The sequence below is a fragment of the Thunnus albacares genome, chromosome 1, assembly GCF_914725855.1.
Source record: "Thunnus albacares chromosome 1, fThuAlb1.1, whole genome shotgun sequence".
Taxonomy (NCBI): Eukaryota; Metazoa; Chordata; class Actinopteri; order Scombriformes; family Scombridae; genus Thunnus; species Thunnus albacares.
This window is the reverse complement of record NC_058106.1, coordinates 40105949-40126725: the sequence shown is the minus strand read 5'-3', so window position 1 is coordinate 40126725 and position 20777 is coordinate 40105949. Positions and strand designations below refer to the sequence as shown.

The 20777-nt window shown below is 38.3% G+C and overlaps 3 protein-coding genes and 1 long non-coding RNA gene across 4 annotated transcripts in view; 3 read left to right on the top strand and 1 right to left on the bottom strand.

Annotated features, from left to right (window-relative positions):
* The window catches only part of LOC122986896 (NLR family CARD domain-containing protein 3-like), a 1497050-nt gene that overhangs the window by 40729 nt on the left and 1435544 nt on the right, over window positions 1–20777 (top strand). The window lies entirely within an intron of this gene.
* LOC122986857 (NLR family CARD domain-containing protein 3-like) overlaps window positions 1–20777 on the bottom strand; it is a 934102-nt gene that overhangs the window by 408816 nt on the left and 504509 nt on the right. The window lies entirely within an intron of this gene.
* LOC122986944 (NLR family CARD domain-containing protein 3-like) overlaps window positions 1–20777 on the top strand; it is a 31978-nt gene that overhangs the window by 10470 nt on the left and 731 nt on the right. Inside the window, exons 7-8 of the mRNA XM_044358490.1 lie at window positions 19472–19645; window positions 20464–20651. Of these exons, the coding sequence (XP_044214425.1) occupies window positions 19472–19645; window positions 20464–20651 (362 nt within the window). The remainder of the gene's footprint in view (window positions 1–19471; window positions 19646–20463; window positions 20652–20777) is intronic.
* Window positions 11717–14654, top strand: LOC122987739. The gene is made up of 3 exons (XR_006404580.1): window positions 11717–11959; window positions 14317–14363; window positions 14644–14654. It is a non-coding gene; the product is annotated as an uncharacterized LOC122987739 (long non-coding RNA).

Here is a 20777-nt window from a genome sequence, read left to right as displayed (position 1 = left end):
CACGCCTGACAAGAAAATGTAGTGAACTGAACATGTGGTGTTTCTAGATTCCTGTGTTTTTGATATATGTGACTCAAAAGGTTCTTCCACCTTGTGAACGTACACGGACAATCTACATATACACACGGATACCGGCGATTGCTGCCATGGAGGAAATGTTTGAGCCTGAAATGTTTTAGCAACTCATACCTAGTAAATAATGAAATGTCACACACTTTACACGGCCACATTCACATATCTGTGAACACAGACAAAACACATCCTGTTAGTTGTGGGGTCATTAACTACACACTATGTGATGATCACATTACATTATACTCTAAAGTCTAATGTGATTGGCTGAAAAGAGACATGTGATGGTCAGAAGTTACAGATAATTCCCTTGCGAAAAAACAACTTTAAATGAAGCTGTTGCAGGGAAGTCTCATAAAGCCCACACACCAATGCAGTCAAGTTCACACATGACAAGAGCTTTGTAAGTGCAAGTTCAACAGTCTGCAGGTAAACTATACTACACATGTTCTCAATGTGTTTACAACATACTTACAAGATGTCAGAGGTTGCCCTGGCATTCAGCTTCATGTCAAATGATGTTGAATTAGGTTCCTGTAAAACACAAACTGTTCTAGTCAGACACTCAATGTATTTGTACTTAACATGTAATTCTACAATATAATGACCCTTTTACTTATCAAATCATAAGCCCAACAGGAACCATTTTGACTATTTCTTTTCTTTTTTTTGGTGGTGTCCAGTTTGTGCAGCAGAGTTTGGGTTTGCATCCACCATGTGCAACACATGTACAGGCTAAATTAGCATCTGGCTATTACTGAGTTTCTGAATAGCAGTGTCAAAAATATATGAATTATTGAAAATGATCCTCTGGCACTTTTTAGTCCATGTTAAAGCTCACCTCTCTGGCTGTATATTTCACACCTTCCTACATAAAAACACCTTCAGTCTACTGCTACTGACTATTTCCATCATTAAAATTATAATATATATTATATACATTCAGAGAGGATTCATTTATTTATATTGTAATTTATTGACATTACATGAGGTAAATACAGTGGCGTCCTGGTTGGTTTTGATAGGCAGATGATGTGTGAGACAGTATCAACTGCAGTAATAAAACATGCACTCACACTGAAAACTGTCAGATGAACTACGTTGAGTATGGATGGAACTCACCAGTAATCAGCCTCGTGCGAGTGTCTCGTGCTCGCTCGTGCTGCGCTGAGGTGGTTGTCAAGATGGCGGCGAGAATTCTGACGTATCTGTTTAGAAACGATTCCACTTCCTGAGTTTGATATGTAAACCAATCTCACACGTTTGAACTAATTGACTTCAACCATATTCAAACCATGTTCATACATTTTAATTGATTACATTTCATTATTTTTAGAATTACAATATTTCTGCAGATTTTATGAGATTTGAATAAATCCATTTTCAAATTGTGGTGATTGAATGAAAATGACAGAAATCCAAATGCTTAATAATAAATGATGGCATGAATGATGTTTTTGAGTGTATGGAGAGACAATGTCTGATAGAGGAGGAAGAGCTGGAAACATTTTCTCTGTCAGAGCTGATCACACATCTCAACTCAATCTTTGACTTTTTGTTATTTCTAACTGAAGTTTCCTGTAAATGTTGAAAGTTCAACCTGATTAGATTCAATCAGGGTTTCAGAAGGATTGGGATACTGGATTCAGATTGGATCAAAGTCTATCAAAGCCCAACCCCACATTTGAACAGAATAATCAAACAGTAGATTAGAGCGATGTAACGTCCATGTTTGCATGCTGAAAGAGAACGTGCTGCTCTGACCCCCCTCCTCCTTTCAGCCTGCAGCCTGCTGGAGTCCGATGGTTGACACCAGTCTGGAGGCGTAAGTGTGTTTTTCATTTCATTCATCAAAACAAAGCAAACTTCAAACTGTGACATCACTCATTCACAGCCTACTGAGGATGAAGATGATGTCATCATCAATCAGATGATTGATCAATAACTGCAGCTGTATTGTGTCTCGTTCTCTCCATCAGATTTCTGTCAACTCACACTGGATCCAAACACAGCAAACAGAAAACTCAAACTGTCTGACAACAACAGGAAGGTGACATATGTGGAGGAGAAGCAGTCACATCCTGATCATCCAGACAGATTTGATGTCCTTCCTCAGCTGCTGTGTAGAAATTATCTGACTGGTCGCTGTTACTGGGAGGTCAAGTGGAGAGGATACGTTCATATATCGGTGAGTTATAGAGGAATCAACAGGAAAGGAGGCAGTATTGACTGTTGGTTTGGAAGGAATGATCAGTCCTGGAGTCTGATCTGCTCTGATGATGGTGGTTACTCTGTCTGTCACAATAACAGAGAAACATCCATTTCCTCCTCCTCCTTCTCCTCCTCTGTCTCTAACAGAGTAGCAGTGTATGTGGACTGTCCTGCTGGCACTCTGTCCTTCTACAGAGTCTCCTCTGACACACTGATCCACCTCCACACCTTCAACACCACATTCACTCAGCCTCTGTGTGCTGGGTTTACAGTCTGGTCTGGTTCAGTGTCTCTGTGTTCTCTGTAGGAGGAAGAGTCTCCTCCTGTTAGAGAAACTTTCTCATGTTATTTAGTACCAACCTGATCTCTCACTGCTTGTAAATGCAGTTTCTAAACCAACATGGTTTCCACATGACTGACAGTTTGTTTGACATTTAAAAAGCTGTAAAAAAGAAGCTGATGTTCTCAGAGCAGATAGCTCAGTCTGTTAGAGGACTGTTTGGAGGTTCGGAGGTCGTGGCTTTGATCCTTATGAGTCTCAGTGAAACTCAGAAGCTCTCAGAGAGAAAACCACCAGCGGCTGAAAGTTTACTGAAACCTCAAGTTGTGACCAAGGTTTTTAAAAATGTTGGAAGAGTTTTGCCGACTAACTATAACACACATAATGACAGTAAGTATCCGCTGGCCTATAGAGGCTCTTTGTTGTTTTTACTCTTATTTGTTGTTCAATTAGTTGTTTTTTTAATCATATAGTCAATTCAGAAAGCGACATGTTTTTATGTGTCTCTACTGGATGTGCATGTAGAGCTGTAAATAAACATTATGATTCAGAGATTCATCAATTCATGGTTTTGTCTATAAAATGTCAGGAAATTGTGTAAATTGTGTAAAATGCTGGTTGTAATTTCACAGAGTCAAAGGCGACGTCTTTAAATGTCTCATTTTGTCTGAACTAAAGTCCAGAACAGTCAAATATTCTGTTTATTATCATGTAAGACAAAGAAAAGCATTCAATCTTCACACCTGAGAAGCTAAAAGCAGAAAATGTTTGCTTCAAAATGACTCAAATGATGATTAAGTGTTAATTTAGTGTTGATGGATAATCAATGAATGGACTAATTGTTGCAGCTCTGGCTGTATGTGAACAGAATATTAGAGGACAAACAGCTGACAGTTTAGCGCCTTACTAAATATCCACAATAAAAAGCTCATTTACAGGATCATCAATCTGTTTACAATCTGTTTGAAATGTTTCTTATTTCCTGTTTTTGTGTTGTACCAAGTAAAGTTGATCAGTTGTATGTTTCTGTTACTCAGGCAGAAATAAATGGAACTGCAGTATCACCTGTTATGTCCAATAAAAAAGGATCATAAATAATAATAGAAGCTTTCATTTGATCTTTATTGTCAGATTCAGAAAAATGGCACTCTAATAATAAGCTGAACATTATTAATAGTTATATTGTTTATTCACACACAGTTTAGCGCAGGGTCAGTTTCTCATTTCTACAACCTTCACACAACTCAACTTTGAATGAAAAGTCACATTTTGATATAAATCATCAACATTAATAGTTATATTTGGAAAATGTGCTTTGGACAAAAAGCAAGTGTTTTCTTCTCCAGGAAGAAAACAGTGAAACACGTGTGTCGGTTAACTTTCTGCACACAAAGTGAATACAGACGTCCGTTTGTCTTCTTCTGCTGTGACGATCAGCGGGTCAGAGGTCAGAGGTCAGATCAGGTATGTGACGAGGAGCTGAGAGAGGAAACCAAGAAGAAAGTCAAAAGCTCACAGCTCAACATCCAAACACAGACTGCACACAGAGCTGCAAGCATGGAGGAGAAACCATCACATCTACAGATCCAGGTACAGTTCTCCACTTTACTTTATCACAGAAAAACTCTCATTTTTCTCTTTTTCTCTTCATTTGAAAGATGAAGAAAACATCTGGACTCCTGCTGTCAAACTTCATCCAAACTAACAGCTGTTTTCTATTTCCATCATGCTGAACATGCAGGTTTGGAAAAACTAAATCTTTCTCCAAATGTCACCAAACAAGACTTTTACAGTCCGTTAAGAAACTCTTATTATCAGAAATAAACATGTGTCTGATTTTACAGTCCTGAACATTTTCACATGTTGGAAAATCAAACTTTATTTGTGTCGCAGCTTTACAATCCACATTTATGTTGAAATCTGAACCGTATATTTGCTTCTTTATTTCAGGGATTTTTGTATATTTGCTGCTCTTATGTTGTTCTTTTAATATCTGGATGTCTCTGCTTCTGATTGGACATTTATCTCCAATCAAAAAGACAAATCACATCTGTTTCTGCTCTTATAATAATAATGATAATGATAATAATAATAATAATAATAATAATAATAATAATAATAATAATAATAATAATGTCTTTAAATGGTAAATGTATAACTGTTTCATGGCAGTCTTCTATATTTTGCAGAACATATTTTTACTGTGTGAGTATTTGAAACATTGGAAATGATCTGAAGACGTAATTTGGACTGTTTTTTTTTCATTGATTTATTTCTATTGTTACTGTTATCAAAATGATAATTACACGGAACACAGTGATAACGGTAAATGAAAATCAATCAATGACTACAGGAGTAAATATTGACATGTTTACCATAAGATGGTGTTTGTTTGCCGGCGGTCATGAAGCCTCTATACCTGTCCGCGGAGGGCCGAACCCACGAGAGGAGCCACGAGCCAAAGGACCCTATTGGCTCTCTCTGCCTCGCTGTCTGGCTGCAGATTTCTGCTCAGATTCTCCCTCTTGCAGGACGAACCATGACAACAAGGAACAAACCGTTTCTGATTCATGGATCCATTAGTTTTATTGATCATACAAGTGTCGAGTCTATGAAATGTTAGAAAGTCATGAAAAAGGCCGTCAGTCGTTCTCAGAGTCGACAGTTATGTTTATTTAGTCTGAGTAAAGTCCAGAAGAGATTCAACCGACACCAGAGGTGGAAGAAGTACTCAGATCCTTTACTTCACTACACAATACTGCATGTACAAATAATCCATTACAAGTAAAAGTCCTGCATTAAAACCCTCCTACAGTAAAAGTATTCATTCATTAATTACTGCAATACTTTAACTGCAGTAATTAATGAATGAAGCAGTCTCTAATCAGTTATGTGACTTTCTACATAACAATAGTTTATTTGAGGATTTTCAGTCAGGATTTAGAGCGCATCATAGCACAGAAACAGCACTGGTGAAAGTCACAAATGACCTCCTAACTGCATCAGACAAAGGATTTGTCTCTATACTTGTCCTGTTAGATCTTAGTGCTGCATTTGACACAATTGACCATCAAATCCTTTTGCAGAGACTGGAACATTTAATTGGCATTAAAGGAACTGCATTAAGCTGGTTTAAGTCCTATTTATCAGACCGATTTCAGTTTGTACATGTTAATGATGAATCCTCCGTGAAGGCAAAAGTTAGACACGGAGTTCCACAAGGTTCTGTACTTGGACCAATTCTATTCACCTTATATATGCTTCCTTTAGGTAATATTATTAGGAAACACTCCATAAATTTTCATTGTTACGCAGACGATACCCAATTATATTTATCAATGAAGCCAGATGAACCCAATCAGTTAAACAAACTCCAAACATGCCTTAACGACATAAAGACCTGGATGACCTGCAATTTTCTACTACTAAATTCAGATAAAACTGAAGTTATTGTGCTTGGCCCTAAACACCTTAGAAACACATTATCTAATGATAAAGCTGCTCTGGATGGCATTACCCTGGCCTCCAGCACCACCGTAAGGAATCTGGGAGTTATCTTTGATCAGGATATGTCCTTTAACTCCCACATAAATCAAATTTCAAGGACTGCCTTTTTTCACTTACGTAATATCTCAAAAATCAGGCACATCCTGTCCCTAAAAGATGCAGAAAAACTAGTTCACGCATTTGTTACTTCTAGGCTGGATTATTGCAATTCCTTATTATCAGGCTGCCCTAACAAGTCTCTAAAGACTCTCCAGCTGGTCCAGAACGCAGCTGCACGTGTTCTGACTAAAACTAGAAAAAGAGATCACATTTCTCCCATTTTAGCTTCACTACATTGGCTTCCTGTAAAATCTAGAATAGAATTTAAAATCCTTCTCCTAACTTACAAAGCCCTTAATGGTCAGGCACCATCATATCTTGAAGAGCTCATAATACTTACTGGTGGTCCCTACAGTCTTTAAAAGTAGAATGGGAGGCAGAGCCTTCAGCTATCAGGCTCCTCTTCTATGGAACCATCTACCGGATTCAGTCCGGGGTGCAGACACCCTCTCTATGTTTAAGAGTAGGCTTAAAACTTTCCTTTTTGATAAAGCTTATAGTTAGGGCCGACCAGGCTCGCCTTGGATCAGCCCTTAGTTATGCTGCTATAGGCCTAGACTACTGGGGGACTTCCCATGATGCACTGAGCTCCTCTCTCCTCCTCCTCCTCTCCATCTGTATGCATTCATGTAACATCAATGCATGTCACTAACTTTGCTTCTTCCCCGGAGTTTTTTGTGCTTTCTCATCTCACAGAAAAACCTGACTCCCGGGCCGAACCTTCGCGGTCCTTCACAGTCCTGATGGCATCCTTCCCTGTCTATTGATGCTTGTGCTTGTTGTTGTTTGTTGTTGTCATTGTTTTTCTTCTGTCCCCCCTCCCCCTTTCCCTCTCTCTTTCTCTCTCTCAACCCAACCGGTCAAAGCAGATGGCCGCCCACCAAGAGCCGGGGTCTGCTTGAGGTTTCTACCCGTTAAAGGGGAGTTTTTCCTTACCGCTGTCGCCAAGTGCTTGCTCATGGGGGAACTGTTGGGTCTCTGTAAATTAAAGAGTACGGTCTTGACCTGCTCTATGTGAAAAGTGCCTTGAGATGACTTCTGTTGTGATATGGCGCTATATAAATAAAGATTGATTGATTGATTGATTGATCAAGCTCATAATACTTATGTACTTTTACTGCAATACTTTAACTACATCAAGCTCATAATACTTATGTACTTTTACTGCAGTAACAGATGAATCTCTTGATAAACTTCAGACTGAAACTTTGATCAGTTTTGAACAAACTCATGTTTATTATTCAAGTAAGAAAAGTGACAGCAGACGCTCGGCTGTGGGTTTACAGATATTTACACACATGTACAGTTAGTCCAGCTGATCCTGGACCAGCTCAGACACAAACCTGTCCTCCTCACAGACTGGACGAGCTGCTGGCAGACTGACTCTGGATCAGCACCACAAACAAACAACATAAACAACAACAACAGCAGCTGTGAGGAGTCAAACTACAGACGACAACAACGTTAGAAACTAACGTAAGTGTATAAGTGTTTTTTTAGTGTAACAGTGCTGTTTAAACGCTGCCTTCAGTGTCTGATTCAAACGGTCAGAAAACTCCAAACTGCAGCAGGAAGGAGACGAACCTGCAGAGACAGAGAACATAATAGAATATATTACATTAATATATAATGGAGATACTTTATAAACACATGAAGATACACAAGATATATGATGACTTTCTCCCATGTTCACTGTTGATGTATTTTTCTATATCCACTATTTTCCTTTATATGTTTTAGCACAATAAATGTATTTACATTTAACAGCAATGATCATTTGAATTTGAGAATCATTATTTTTTAACTTTGTTTTCTTTTATTAATGATTGATCAGTAATCTTAATTGTGAGTTTGAACGATGGAAAACATGATGGAAATATGACGTTTCTGTTAGTTTCAGTGAGGTAAGTGTTAAACTTGTCCTGATGGGACATGTTCACAGATCCTGGTTTTTATCAAATCAGTCTTCACTAAGAGATCACATAAGTTGGAGGACCTCTCATAAAAACATCTGGGTGGGATTTGGAATGCACTGCCAATATGAAAGTCACTCTTCTTCTCACTACTGTTTGGAGTGACTTAGAGATGGAACTGAATGTAGAAACTAGTGCCAAGCCCTGAGATGAGAAGAGAGCTTGGTTTAAGTAACTCTAGTCACTGAATAAGGCGTACCCTCTTAACATGCTCATCCAATAATGTCTCTTCAGAACCCCTACACTTCAAATTACCACACAAGACTTTAGCAGGTGACTTACAGATGTGTCTGATCCTCAATAATTGACTATAAGGTGAACTTCTTTCTTATGCTGGTGAGTAAAAACTCCTGAAATGTAAAAAAGTGTTTCTATCAGTTTTCTTTTTATATACTTCCGTGTGTTTGGAGGTTCCAACTTTTTCACCAAAACATCCAAAAAAGAGATACATCCAAGATCACAACACAATGTAAAGTTAATAGATTTCTTCCTTGAGTTCATGAATGCATGGAATTAATTCAAGCACTACCACTCCAAATGAAAAATAAATCATCTATATACCTCCAATAATATTTAATTAACTTAGAATAGGGATTATGATTATAAATTAAATCTAACTCAAATTTCCACATAAACAGATTTGTATAATTCAGAGCCAGAGATGAGCCCTGATGTTGGAGATAAAATTGGTCCTGAAACTTAAAATAATTTTTTGTCAATACTTCCTCAGTTAAAGATAACAGAAACTCCATGGAAGGATCCAATTCAGTTCTAAGATTCAAAAAATAACTGAGACTGTGTCTTATCAGAGCATGAATCAATCACAACCTGTTTCCACTGGTAAAAAAAAAATGTTTGAACCTAAAAGTAATGTAAAGATTTTAAAATTGGAGTAATGTGGGCTAATGTGTCTGGTGTTTGTCAGACCACAAGCTGCTGCGTTCAGGACGAGCTGTAACTGACCAACAGATTTCTTACGGCCAGGACAAACATCATCCAGAGATTCAGTGTCTCACTTATCTTTTCAGCTTGGTCGTTCTCAGCAGAAATAGACAGTGGTGCAGCCGGGGCAGGAAGACTCTCCGCCTGTTGTTTCACCTGCTTCCAGAGATTTAGTTTTGTTGGTTTCCTTATTTGTTAGTTTCTCTCCTGACAGTTTGTTTGTCGGAGTGTGTTTGGCTCGTTTGGGGAACTTGACGTCGTTTGGAGGGATTTTTCTCACTTGGAGCGGTGACAGCAGGGTTTAACTGGCAGAATAATCAATATAATCAATAAAAAAAAAACCTTGTTCTGTGTGAGGAGTGTATGTGGCTGACACAGAAGTATCCCCAACCAGGCTCCACCATGTCTGTCAGAAAGATGTTTCACCTCAGATATTATTGTAGTAAGTTGACGGTGCTGACAACTATGACGTACTGAGAAAGTGGCTCTGTAAGAGATCTTGTACCAGATAAAATCGGTCGACCAGGAGGATCTAACAAGTCTTTATGAATTTTTATATAACCGGTCTATTGGATTATCTTGAACTATATATTTATACTCCTCCTCCGGGCTTGTTTCAAGACAGTCCTAATTTGAGCACCAGTCTTTAAGTGGGGTCTGTATGAAGAGGGGTGTATACATCTCTATCACTTAATTGTCTTTCAAGTTCTTTGATGTATAAAGTTTTATCCTGAACCACAATGGCCCCTTTGTCTGCATGGCGTATAATGATGTCATCATTATTCATCAACTCAGCTCTGCTTTTCTCTCTGACTCTAAAGATTAGAGGGCAAAGTTTGTCATTTACTGCCTGCACATAAGTCTATAACATCCTGTTACACTAGTCGACAAAAAGTTTCCACTGATGGGTTGTTTAGCCTACCTGTCAGTCACAGAATTCATTTTAAAATTCTTTTATTTGATTTTTAATCACTGAATGGTTTTGCCCATCTTATCTATCTGACATTGTTTAGACTTATGTGCCTGCTGGGTCTCTTAGATCCTCTGGTTCAAACCTCTTGAAAGTTCCTGAGGTCAGAACTAAAAGGCTCTGAGAGGCAGCCTTTGTTAATTACACCCAAAAACAGTTTTCCTGAAGTCTGAATGACTCTAAATCTGTTGACGCTTTCAAATGAAATCTTAAGACACATATTTTCACCATTGCTTTCTCCTGAAGTTTAACTTTGAATCTGATGGTTGTTTTATCTTGTTTTAACCTGTTGTTCTAATTCAATTTTATCTCTTTTCTTTTCTCTCTGTGTTTTTATTGATGAATACAGAAATGTATGTGAAATTTCTTTCTGACAGGCATGGTGGGGTCTGGTTGGGGATACCTCTGTGTCATCCACATATACTCCCCACACAAGACAGGTTTTTTATTGATTATATTGATTAAAAACTAACTATCAGAAGGGAAACTGACAATAATTAGGGAAAACAACAACACCAAATCTCCACCTGGAAGCAGGTGAAACAACCAGCAGGAGTCCTGGTGTGAACTAATATCACAGAAAGCGAACAGGAGTCGAGAGAAGAAGCTCCGTGTGTCACTTTATATTTTTTTCATGTCTGTGACATATTCTACAGATAGACATTGAAACTATAGTGACAGGTGTAATGGTGCTGGTATGATATCAATATGACCATCAACAGGTAATTTTCACTGTCTATTTGTGCTGAGAACTGAGCGTCACACAGAAAAAACAGGCAAGACGCTGAATCTCTAGATGATGTTTGTCCTGGCCGTAAGAAAGCTGTTGGTCAGTTACAGCTCGTACAGAATGCAGCAGCTCGTGTTCTGACAAAAACCAGACAGAGAGCCCACTTCACTCCAATTTTAAAATCTTTACAATGGTTACCTGTCAGTCACACAATTAATTTTCTGTTATTGGATTTTTAATCACCGAATGGACCATCTTATCTATCTGACATGGTTTAGACTTATGTGCCTGCTGGGTCTCTTAGATCCTCTGACTCAAACCTCTTGAAAGTTCCTGAGGTCCGAACTAAAAGGCTCTGAGAGGCAGCCTTTGTTAATTACACCCCAAAACTCTGGAACAGTTTTCCTGAAGTCTGAGTGACTCTAAATCTGTTGACGCTTTCAAATGAAATCTTAAGACACATCATTTTACCATTGCTTTCTCCTGAAGGTTTAACTTTATTATTATCATTATTATTATTATTATTATTATTATTATTATTATTATTATTATTATTATTATTATTATTATTATTATTATACTGTCCTCATAAACACTGTTGACTAACATTCTGTCCTACTACACACATTGTCCTCAGTCACAGTGTAGAAAAAACAAATGTGTGTATGAGGACAGTGTGGTTTTGCAGCATTAATGAGGACAGTATGTTTATGAGGACACATGTGTTAGTAATGAATATTGATAATGAAGACAGAAATGTACATTTATTTGTCTCATTTCTCACATTTTCACATATTTTGGATATATTCCACAGATAAATCAGACCGCATCAGTAAATGCTATCTTACCACTTTTTGTCTTGTCGGAATATAAAAGGTACAGATAATAAAACTACCATCAAACTTTATGATACAACTGATAAAGATTCAAACTGTCTGTTAATGTTTGACTTCAGTTGTTCAGATTCTTTGTTCCAGTTCAGAGCTGCTGTTCTGTGATCAGATTTCCTTAAAGATCACTTCAGGTTACAGATGAAAACACAGAGCTGAGACCTTAAAAACCTCCTGCAGTCAGTTACATGTTTGTTCTTCTTCTGGTTGGTTTCCTGGTTAAAGCTGCTGATATATTTCATCTTCACTCATCAGCTTCATTCAGATTATTTTCAGCATCTAAAGGTAACGTAACCAACAGTTTTCATCATGTTTGTGTCAGCAGGTGTTAAAATGATCTGATACCAGTATAGACGGTGGTTATAGTGATGTGTTATGTTGATTTATGTGCTGCACTGGTGGAATGAATGAAACGCCAGGAGAAATAAGAAAAACTTCATTTTGCCAAAGCTGAAATTCAACCTGTTGGTGAGACACACGAAGTGACCAGAAAAATAGAAACACCTGTGTGATGCAATAAAACACTGCTGCAATAACTGTTGAGACTTGTTTGGACAAATTCAAAGGTTGGTTTAACAGTATGGGGTTCATGTTCAGGCTTTACTTTGTAGTGTCTAAATTATTATTTTGTCTGACTAAATTGTTTTTTCTACCTATTTTACATGAAAATATAGAAAATATTACACCCATAACCAATAATACATAATATTAGAAGAACCTGCACAATAAAATTCAGTCCAGAACATCAACACCATGAACCTAAAAAGTTTCACAAAGTTTACATTTATTACTGGATTGTTGTATTTTTCTGACACTTTAATCACAGCTGGAGAGATAATAATGTACATTGACATTAATATTACTACTGAACCACATATTGTTCCAGCTGTGTTATGCTAGCATTATGTAGAACTTTCACTGACTGCTAATTCTATAAAATAGTTATATGAGTATGAACATGTAATATAATATGTACTATGTAATATAAAAATTAGATTCATCTTTTGGATCATTTTCAAATGGTACACCTGCCCGGCAACTGAAACTGGGTGTTAAACTGTTATTTCAATAGATGCTTTGCAGTCAATTAATTGATCATAAATAGTAAAAAGCTTTTGCAGTTACGTTAGCAACACTATCATTAGCTAGCAATGCTATAACAGTAAACCAATCTGATCAATAAGAAAAGTTTTATTAGCTTTCAACACAACACTGACTATACCAACACAGTAATGTGGTTTTGTACTTTTACATAAAATTAATTCAAACTGTTTTAACCTTTTTTATGTAAAACTGTTTCTTGAAGCCAGTAATTGTTTGTTCCATTAATTTTTAATTGTTGGAGATGTTTCGTGCAGAATCAAGGGTCACCTCATCCAGTCATCTTGAAACTGACAAACATTATTACAGTTAATATAATAACTAATCCACAGTAACAATAATCCACAGTCCAGAGTCCAGCACAAAGAGTTTGTTTTACAGGTGACACAGTTAGTGATTAACAGGTAATAAAAGCCATATAATAAGAAACTGTGAAATCTTTTAAAACAAGATCACAGAAATACTGTTGAAATCATCTTTTCATTCATGATATTCAGTTATTTAACCAGACTGAGAGCGGCAGCAACATAAACTAACCTTTCATTCAGTATCTTTATACTATATCAATATAAAATAAATGTCACACTATATAAATGTCAAAGTGAATCACTGTCATCAAAACACAGTAAACTCTGTTTCTGGAATAGAGTTTAAACCGTGATGCCTCAACTCAGCAACATCTTTTTTCTGCTGTATATAAATCAATAATAATTTATGTTGAGTCAGACAGATTTTATTCTCTTATTCTGTCTGTTTGAATCTTTACTGTAGATGATGTTGAACATCAAGGCTCATTTAATTCAACATAAGTCATGGAAATTTCTGTGCTTATTCTGATTCTTATAATCTGTGATTGAAAGACACAACTGTAACACCTATAACCATAAATATAGTAAAATAAACATATGATGTCTATGAAACTACTTGTTATAATGAAATAGATTAGAAACCGATGAAATAATAAAACACCAGTATCTACATTGTATAAGACTGATGACTTAATAGCTCTTTAACAAAAAAGATTATGAATTCACCCTTCACAGTTTCACTTAAATGTGCTTAATAAGAAGAAAATGTTATATAATGATAATATAAAATAAACAATCAATTTAGATGTGTCCTTCTGTTCCGAGCTCTCATCCAAATACCAAACTGAAGACAAATGAAATAAATTGTCCTTTAATTTCTGTTCATATCTGATCAATATTCAGTTCAAGTTCAATCTATTTCTTCTTCTTCGGTCACTCTGCCTCCTGCTTTTTGTCCTTTTTGTCTCTGCTGATTACTGAACCTTCTACAGCTGATCAATGCCCTCTATTGGACATCATGCAAAACTACATCATTAACCTGACTATTAGATTCAACTGTCTGTTAAATTTATTGGAGTTACACATAAATGTAATAGAAGTAATTCAGTGCCGTTTCTGACTAAAACAGCAATAAGTATTACAGATTATTGCAGAGAAAACTGATAGATTGACAGCGTCCTCAGATTGATGAAGGAGGATCAGCAGCAGTTTCTCTCTGTGTTTCCTCTGCAGGTGAAGGTACAAAGACTCTGTGACTGATGTGGATCTGAATTCACCTGGTGAGTATTTTTATGTCTTGTTCCATGTAGCTGACTCCACCACCAGGTCATCTCCATTTAAACTGAAATGTGTCTCCATCATGGTGAATGTAAAGTCACTGGAACATTCTCAAACTAAGCTCTTAAACATTGAAGCTCAGAGGAAATCTTTAAAATAATTTCTTACTTTTGCTCCATCTGGTGGTGGAATGAAGAATGACATGACGTCAGACCGCAGTGCAGATCTGTGTGATGTGCAGCTTGTTGTAATGAATGAGCTTGTTGTTGTGTTTGTGTGAAGGTGTTTCTCTGCTATGGATCAGTGTGAGGACAGAGAGGAGGGAGTCCCTCCCTCTAAAAGCTCTCTGTGTGGGGAACATGACAGCCAGACCGAAGCTCAGAGGTGAGATGAGGATCTCTAACTGTCCATGACTGTTCTCCACTCACATCACTCCACCATCACTATTCACACTCACTGTCACATCTGACACTCAACTACTGAATAATAACTCACAATAACTCAGAATGAACTACTAACTTTCTGTGTTAACAAAGACCTCAATGACTGATTAGTCAACTAATCGATAAGATGAAGCATCTTTCATCAGATGACATGTTGATGAACAGGAGAACGTTTCTCATCCACTGTCTTCTTACTGATTTTCATTCTGCTTCTAAAACTTCAGCTGCTGACAGTCTAGTCAAAATTCATGTTTTTAAACTCTTTGATTTGTTAATTGTTTGTTTGTATCAGGATGCAGCAGCAGAGAGCAGACTCTCCTGAACCCAGCTGTGTGTCCATGAAGAGTGACTGCTCTATGGGTCGTCATATTAGCTTTGAAGACGTACAACCTGATGATGGAAGGTAAGAATATGAAACTGAAGTTTATTATTATCTGACTCTCCTGAGAAGAGGAATCAATATATTGTTTCAGCAGTGACATCACAGTGTCCACCTGTGCAACAGTCACATGTCAAAGAGTTCAGTGTTATAAGACACTAACATGGTCACTATATCAATATGTGTGTGTAACTTTGAAAACATCACATCCAATAATCAGAGCAGCAGCTAACTTGGATGTGTCTGTCTGGAGCTTCAAAGATGGATCCTGCTGAGCAAAGGTCAGAATATTGATCTCAGGATTGATAAACTGACTGAACAGATTTATAATTGATAGAAAGGATTGTTAGACACAAAAATGTTTTATATTTATGGAAGATGAGAAAAATTCTAAAATGTCTTATTAAAGACAAATCAAAGAAAGAAAGAAAATGAGATACAATGCACGTTATGTATACGTGTTTCCTTTTCATGTAAGTGTTTATTGTGTCATAATTAATGAAAAACTTTTGGTAAAGAGACAATGAAGGTTTCTCAGGCTGCATTAAAATCAAACCAGAACACAGAAAACAAAGTGAAAAGGTGTTTTACATTTCAGTGTTTGTTGTCTTGTCTGTTCTTTCATGCAGCACAATCCATCTCATTAAAACTGCAAACAGTCTCACAAATGGAACTAAACATACAGTCAGTAGTTCTGTCCCTCAGCCCACAGGAAACTGTTTTATTGTGAAAGGCTGTCTGTCATGTTTGACTTCACCTCTGCTGGTGTTGATAAGCTCCACCCATGGCGCTGCCTCCAAGCTGTGATTGGACGGCTGATTATTTTTCAGACTCAGAGTCTCAGAAAGACTCAGCTTCATTTCATACCTTTAGTTCTGTTTCTTCTTCTCTCCTCCTTTCATCTACACAAAGAAAAAACACAAAGAAACGAACAACACAAAACAGGAAGTGGAAAATGAAGAAAAAAGGATCTTTTCCTTTTTTCTCTCACAGATCAAGAGGAAAATATGTTAAATGACCTCATTCAAATCAGAAATCTTTTTAAAATTATTAACAGGATCTGTATGGATCAGATGGGAAATGGAGATTATTCTCATAATTTACAGGAAATCTTACTCTGACAAAATTAAAAGATGATACTAAACAATGGATGGATGAAAACATACAAAAAGAGGAAGCTGATGCCATAACATCTCTGAAAACACATAAAGCACCAGGCACAGTTTTTAAAACAATGTCTGGATCACCTTGTACCTCCTCTAACAGAGTCTGTACAGAGTAAAAGCTGCTTGATGTTGTGTTCATCCATCTGAAGGCTGAACTGGGATGTTTATAGTTCCATCTTTAGTTATTGAGGTTGGTACAGATTGTTACTGAGCCATAGAACTCCTGTAGAACATCCTCACTTCCTTCTTCTTCTGTTGACTCATCACCAAGTCGCCTGCCATCCTCTTTTCATCACTGGAGGAATTTGAACTCATCAGTCACACTGTTCTGAAAGATTTCTATTAATTTCTGGGATTTAAACTGATGATTAATTCTTCATTTATGTGGTATTAACTTCATGCTTTTCTCACTGATTATTATTCAGTTTGACAAGAGCATCTATGGGTCTTTAGCTTTACTAAGCTGTGTGCAGATTTGAGTCATTAAATGTCCTTAAATGTGATGTTTTCTCCACAGAGTTCAGCAGCAGAGCTCAGAGGTTCCCAGCGATCAGTCTGCACAGCAGCATCAAATACACCTGGACTCCATATTTATGGTGTGTACATGTACAAACACACCTTTAATATTAACTCCATCAACCAAAGATGAAATACTAAAGTACCATTCAGGTCCTAACAGTGTCCATGCCGCTCTGTTTAGACCAGCAGGCCTTCAGACTGACAGATGAATCACATGTTGTGTTTTTACCAGTTTAAATTAAATGTTCAGTTTATCTTTCTATTCCAGCTGCTGGAGGAGAACATCGTCACTTTTGTGAAGAACGAGCTGAAGAAAGTCCAGAGGGGTCTGAGTCCAGATTACCCAGAATGCTTAGAGAGTCAGAGTGAGGATGAGGAGGTGTTGGACAGTGAGGAGGAAGAGCAGAGGAGGAGCAGTAGAGAGGCATTTCTGAAGATCACACTGCACTTCCTGAGGAGAATGAAGCAGGAGGAGCTGGCTGACCGTCTGCAGAACAGTAAGAAGATTTTAACAGCTTTAACATGATGGAGGCAACATGAGAGAGGTTTATATTTCAAACTCTGCTGTATATATGCTGCATACATCTGCATCAGATCAGAGGCTGTTTGTCCTCCACTGATGAGCTGAATAAAACTGATGGAGGAGGAAAAACTATACAGACACAATTACATGTTCACTGATTTCATTTGTTGTTTGTTCATTCAGGAACTCTTACTGCAGAGTGTCAACATAAACTCAAGTCTAACCTGAGGGAGAAGTTCCAGTGTGTGTTTGAGGGGATTGCTAAAGCAGGAAACCCAACCCTTCTGAATCAGATCTACACAGAGCTCTACATCACAGAGGGAGGGACTGCAGAGGTCAATGATGAACATGAGGTCAGACAGATTGAAACAGCATCTAGGAAACCAGACAGACCAGAAACAACAATCAGACAAGAAGACATCTTTAAAGCCTCACATGGAAGAGATGAACCAATCAGAACAGTGATGACAAAGGGAGTGGCTGGCATTGGGAAAATAATCTTAACACAGAAGTTCACTCTGGACTGGGCTGAAGACAAAGCCAACCAGGACATTAAGTTCACATTTCCATTCACTTTCAGAGAGCTGAATGTGCTGAAAGAGAAAAAGTACAGCTTGGTGGAACTTGTTCATGACTTCTTTACTGAAACCAAAGAAGCAGGAATCTGCAGGTTTGAAGAGTTCCAGGTTGTGTTCATCTTTGACGGTCTGGATGAGTGTCGACTTCCTCTGGACTTCCACAACAATGAGATCCTGACTGATGTTACAGAGTCCACCTCAGTGGATGTGCTGCTGACAAACCTCATCAGGGGGAAACTGCTTCCCTCTGCTCGCCTCTGGATAACCACACGACCTACAGCAGCCAATCAGATCCCTCCTGAGTGTGTCAGCATGGTGACAGAGGTCAGAGGGTTCACTGACCCACAGAAGAAGAAATACTTCAGGAAGAGATTCAGAGATAAGAAGCAGGCCAGAAGAATCATCTCCCACATCAAGACATCACGAAGCCTCCACATCATGTGCCACATGCCAGTCTTCTGCTGGATCACTGCTACAGTTCTGGAGGTTGTGTTGAAAAGCAGAGAGGGAGGAGAGCTGCCCAAGACCCTGACTGAGATGTACATCCACTTCCTGGTGGTTCAGTCCAAACTGAAGAACGTCAAGTATGATAGAGGAGCTGAGACAGATCCACACTGGAGTCCAGAGAGCAGGAAAATGATTGAGTCTCTGGGAAAACTGGCTTTTGAGCAGCTGCAGAAAGGCAACCTGATCTTCTATGAATCAGACCTGACAGAGTGTGGCATCGATATCAGAGCAGCCTCAGTGTACTCAGGAGTGTTCACACAGGTCTTCAAAGAGGAGAGAGGGCTGTACCAGGACAAGGTGTTCTGCTTTGTCCATCTGAGTGTTCAGGAGTTTCTGGCTGCTCTTCATGTCCATCTGATATTCATCAACTCTGGAGTCAATCTGCTGGCAGAACAACAAACAACATCCTGTTGGTCTGAAGTGTTCAGAGGGAAATCAACATGTTTCTACCAGAGTGCTGTGGATGTGGCCTTAAAGAGTCCACATGGACACCTGGACTTGTTCCTCCGCTTCCTCCTGGGTCTTTCACTGCAGACCAATCAGACTCTCTTACGAGGTCTGCTGACACAGACAGGAAGTAGCTCACATACCAATCAGAAAACAGTCAAGTACATCAAGAAGAAGATCAGTGAGAATCAGTCTGCAGAGAGTAGCATCAATCTGTTCCACTGTCTGAATGAACTGAATGATTGTTCTCTAGTGGAGGAGATCCAACAGTACCTGAGTTCAGGAAGTCTCTCCACAGATAAACTGTCTCCTGCTCAGTGGTCAGCTCTGGTCTTCATCTTACTGTCATCAGAAAAACATCTGGACATGTTTGACCTGAAGAAATATGCTGCTTCAGAGGAGGCTCTTCTGAGGCTGCTGCCAGTGGTCAAAGCCTCCAACAAAGCTCTGTACATGCACACATAACTATTAATGTAGTTTAATCTTTGCTCAAATAGGAAAACTAATGTTTGCAAATGTTTTCTTTTGTTCTGATGATTTTTCTTCAGGCTGAGTGGCTGTAATCTCTCAGAGAGAAGCTGTGAAGCTCTGTCCTCAGTTCTCGGCTCCAAGTCCTCTAGTCTGAGAGAACTGGATATGAGTAACAACAACCTGCTGGATAAAGGAGTGAAGCTGCTGTCTGCTGGACTGGACAGTCCACACTGCAGACTGGAAACTCTCAGGTCATTTTTATTACTGTGTATATAAAGTAATATTTTGGCTTTCGCCCAGTTTACAGTTTACATGAAGAGTTTTTGATACTAAAAGGATTTTGTGTACAGTCTGAGCTGAAGTGTTGTAATATCAGTAAGTAAAGTACAGTAAGTAAAACTTCTTTCACATCAACGTGAGTCAGGATATATATTTCTGTCATTTAATCTTCATTGAGGACTCAATGTCATGAAAATCTAGTATAATGGAAATAATAACAGAAAATATACAACATAGAATTACTGTCATATCCTCTACATGCAGGTGAACATACAAAGCAGATCTGCTGCTCAGTAACACATGATTCACACATGCACATGATCTTCTTTACAACTTAGAAAAGTACTACAAATTATATGTTTAACCAGTGAATGAAATGAAATCAGAAATATGATGGAAGACACTATATTGGCTAATTAAATTACTGCAATCACACAGTGAACGTCAATGGAATGAAAAATATTAACTAACATGAAACATCAGTAAATTTCTATTAAATCTTCTCACTATCTTTAGATATGCTGTTGAACAATATTTAACTTCAAAGGCTTTTCTTCTGCCAAAGCAAAAACAGAATGGTATCAGATTAAATCCTGAGCTTCAGCAATTGCAGCCTCCAGCGGGAACATCTCCTCCTACTAACCTAAAATGTATCTGTGTGACACCAACATACAGCAGGGGGCACCGAGTGTAACACACACAACAAACATAAAGGCCTGAAGGACAAAATACTGTTTATTGAGTTGAGAACCTTTTAAGGCTCATTCAAGCAATTGTTGTGTGTGTTCAGTCTGTCAGGATGTCTGATCACAGAGGAAGGCTGTGCTTCTCTGGCCTCAGCTCTGAGATCCAACCCCTCCCATCTGAGAGAGCTGGATGTGAGCTACAATCATCCAGGAGAGTCAGGAGAGAGGCTGCTGTTGGCTGGACTGGAGGATTCACACTGGAGACTGGACATTGTCAGGTATGGACAGACAGGTGGACATTCGCAGGTATGAACAGACAGATGGACACTCACAGGTATGGACGATGGACAGACTGGTGGACATTCGCAGGTATGAACAGACAGATGGACACTCACAGGTATGGACGATGGACAGACAG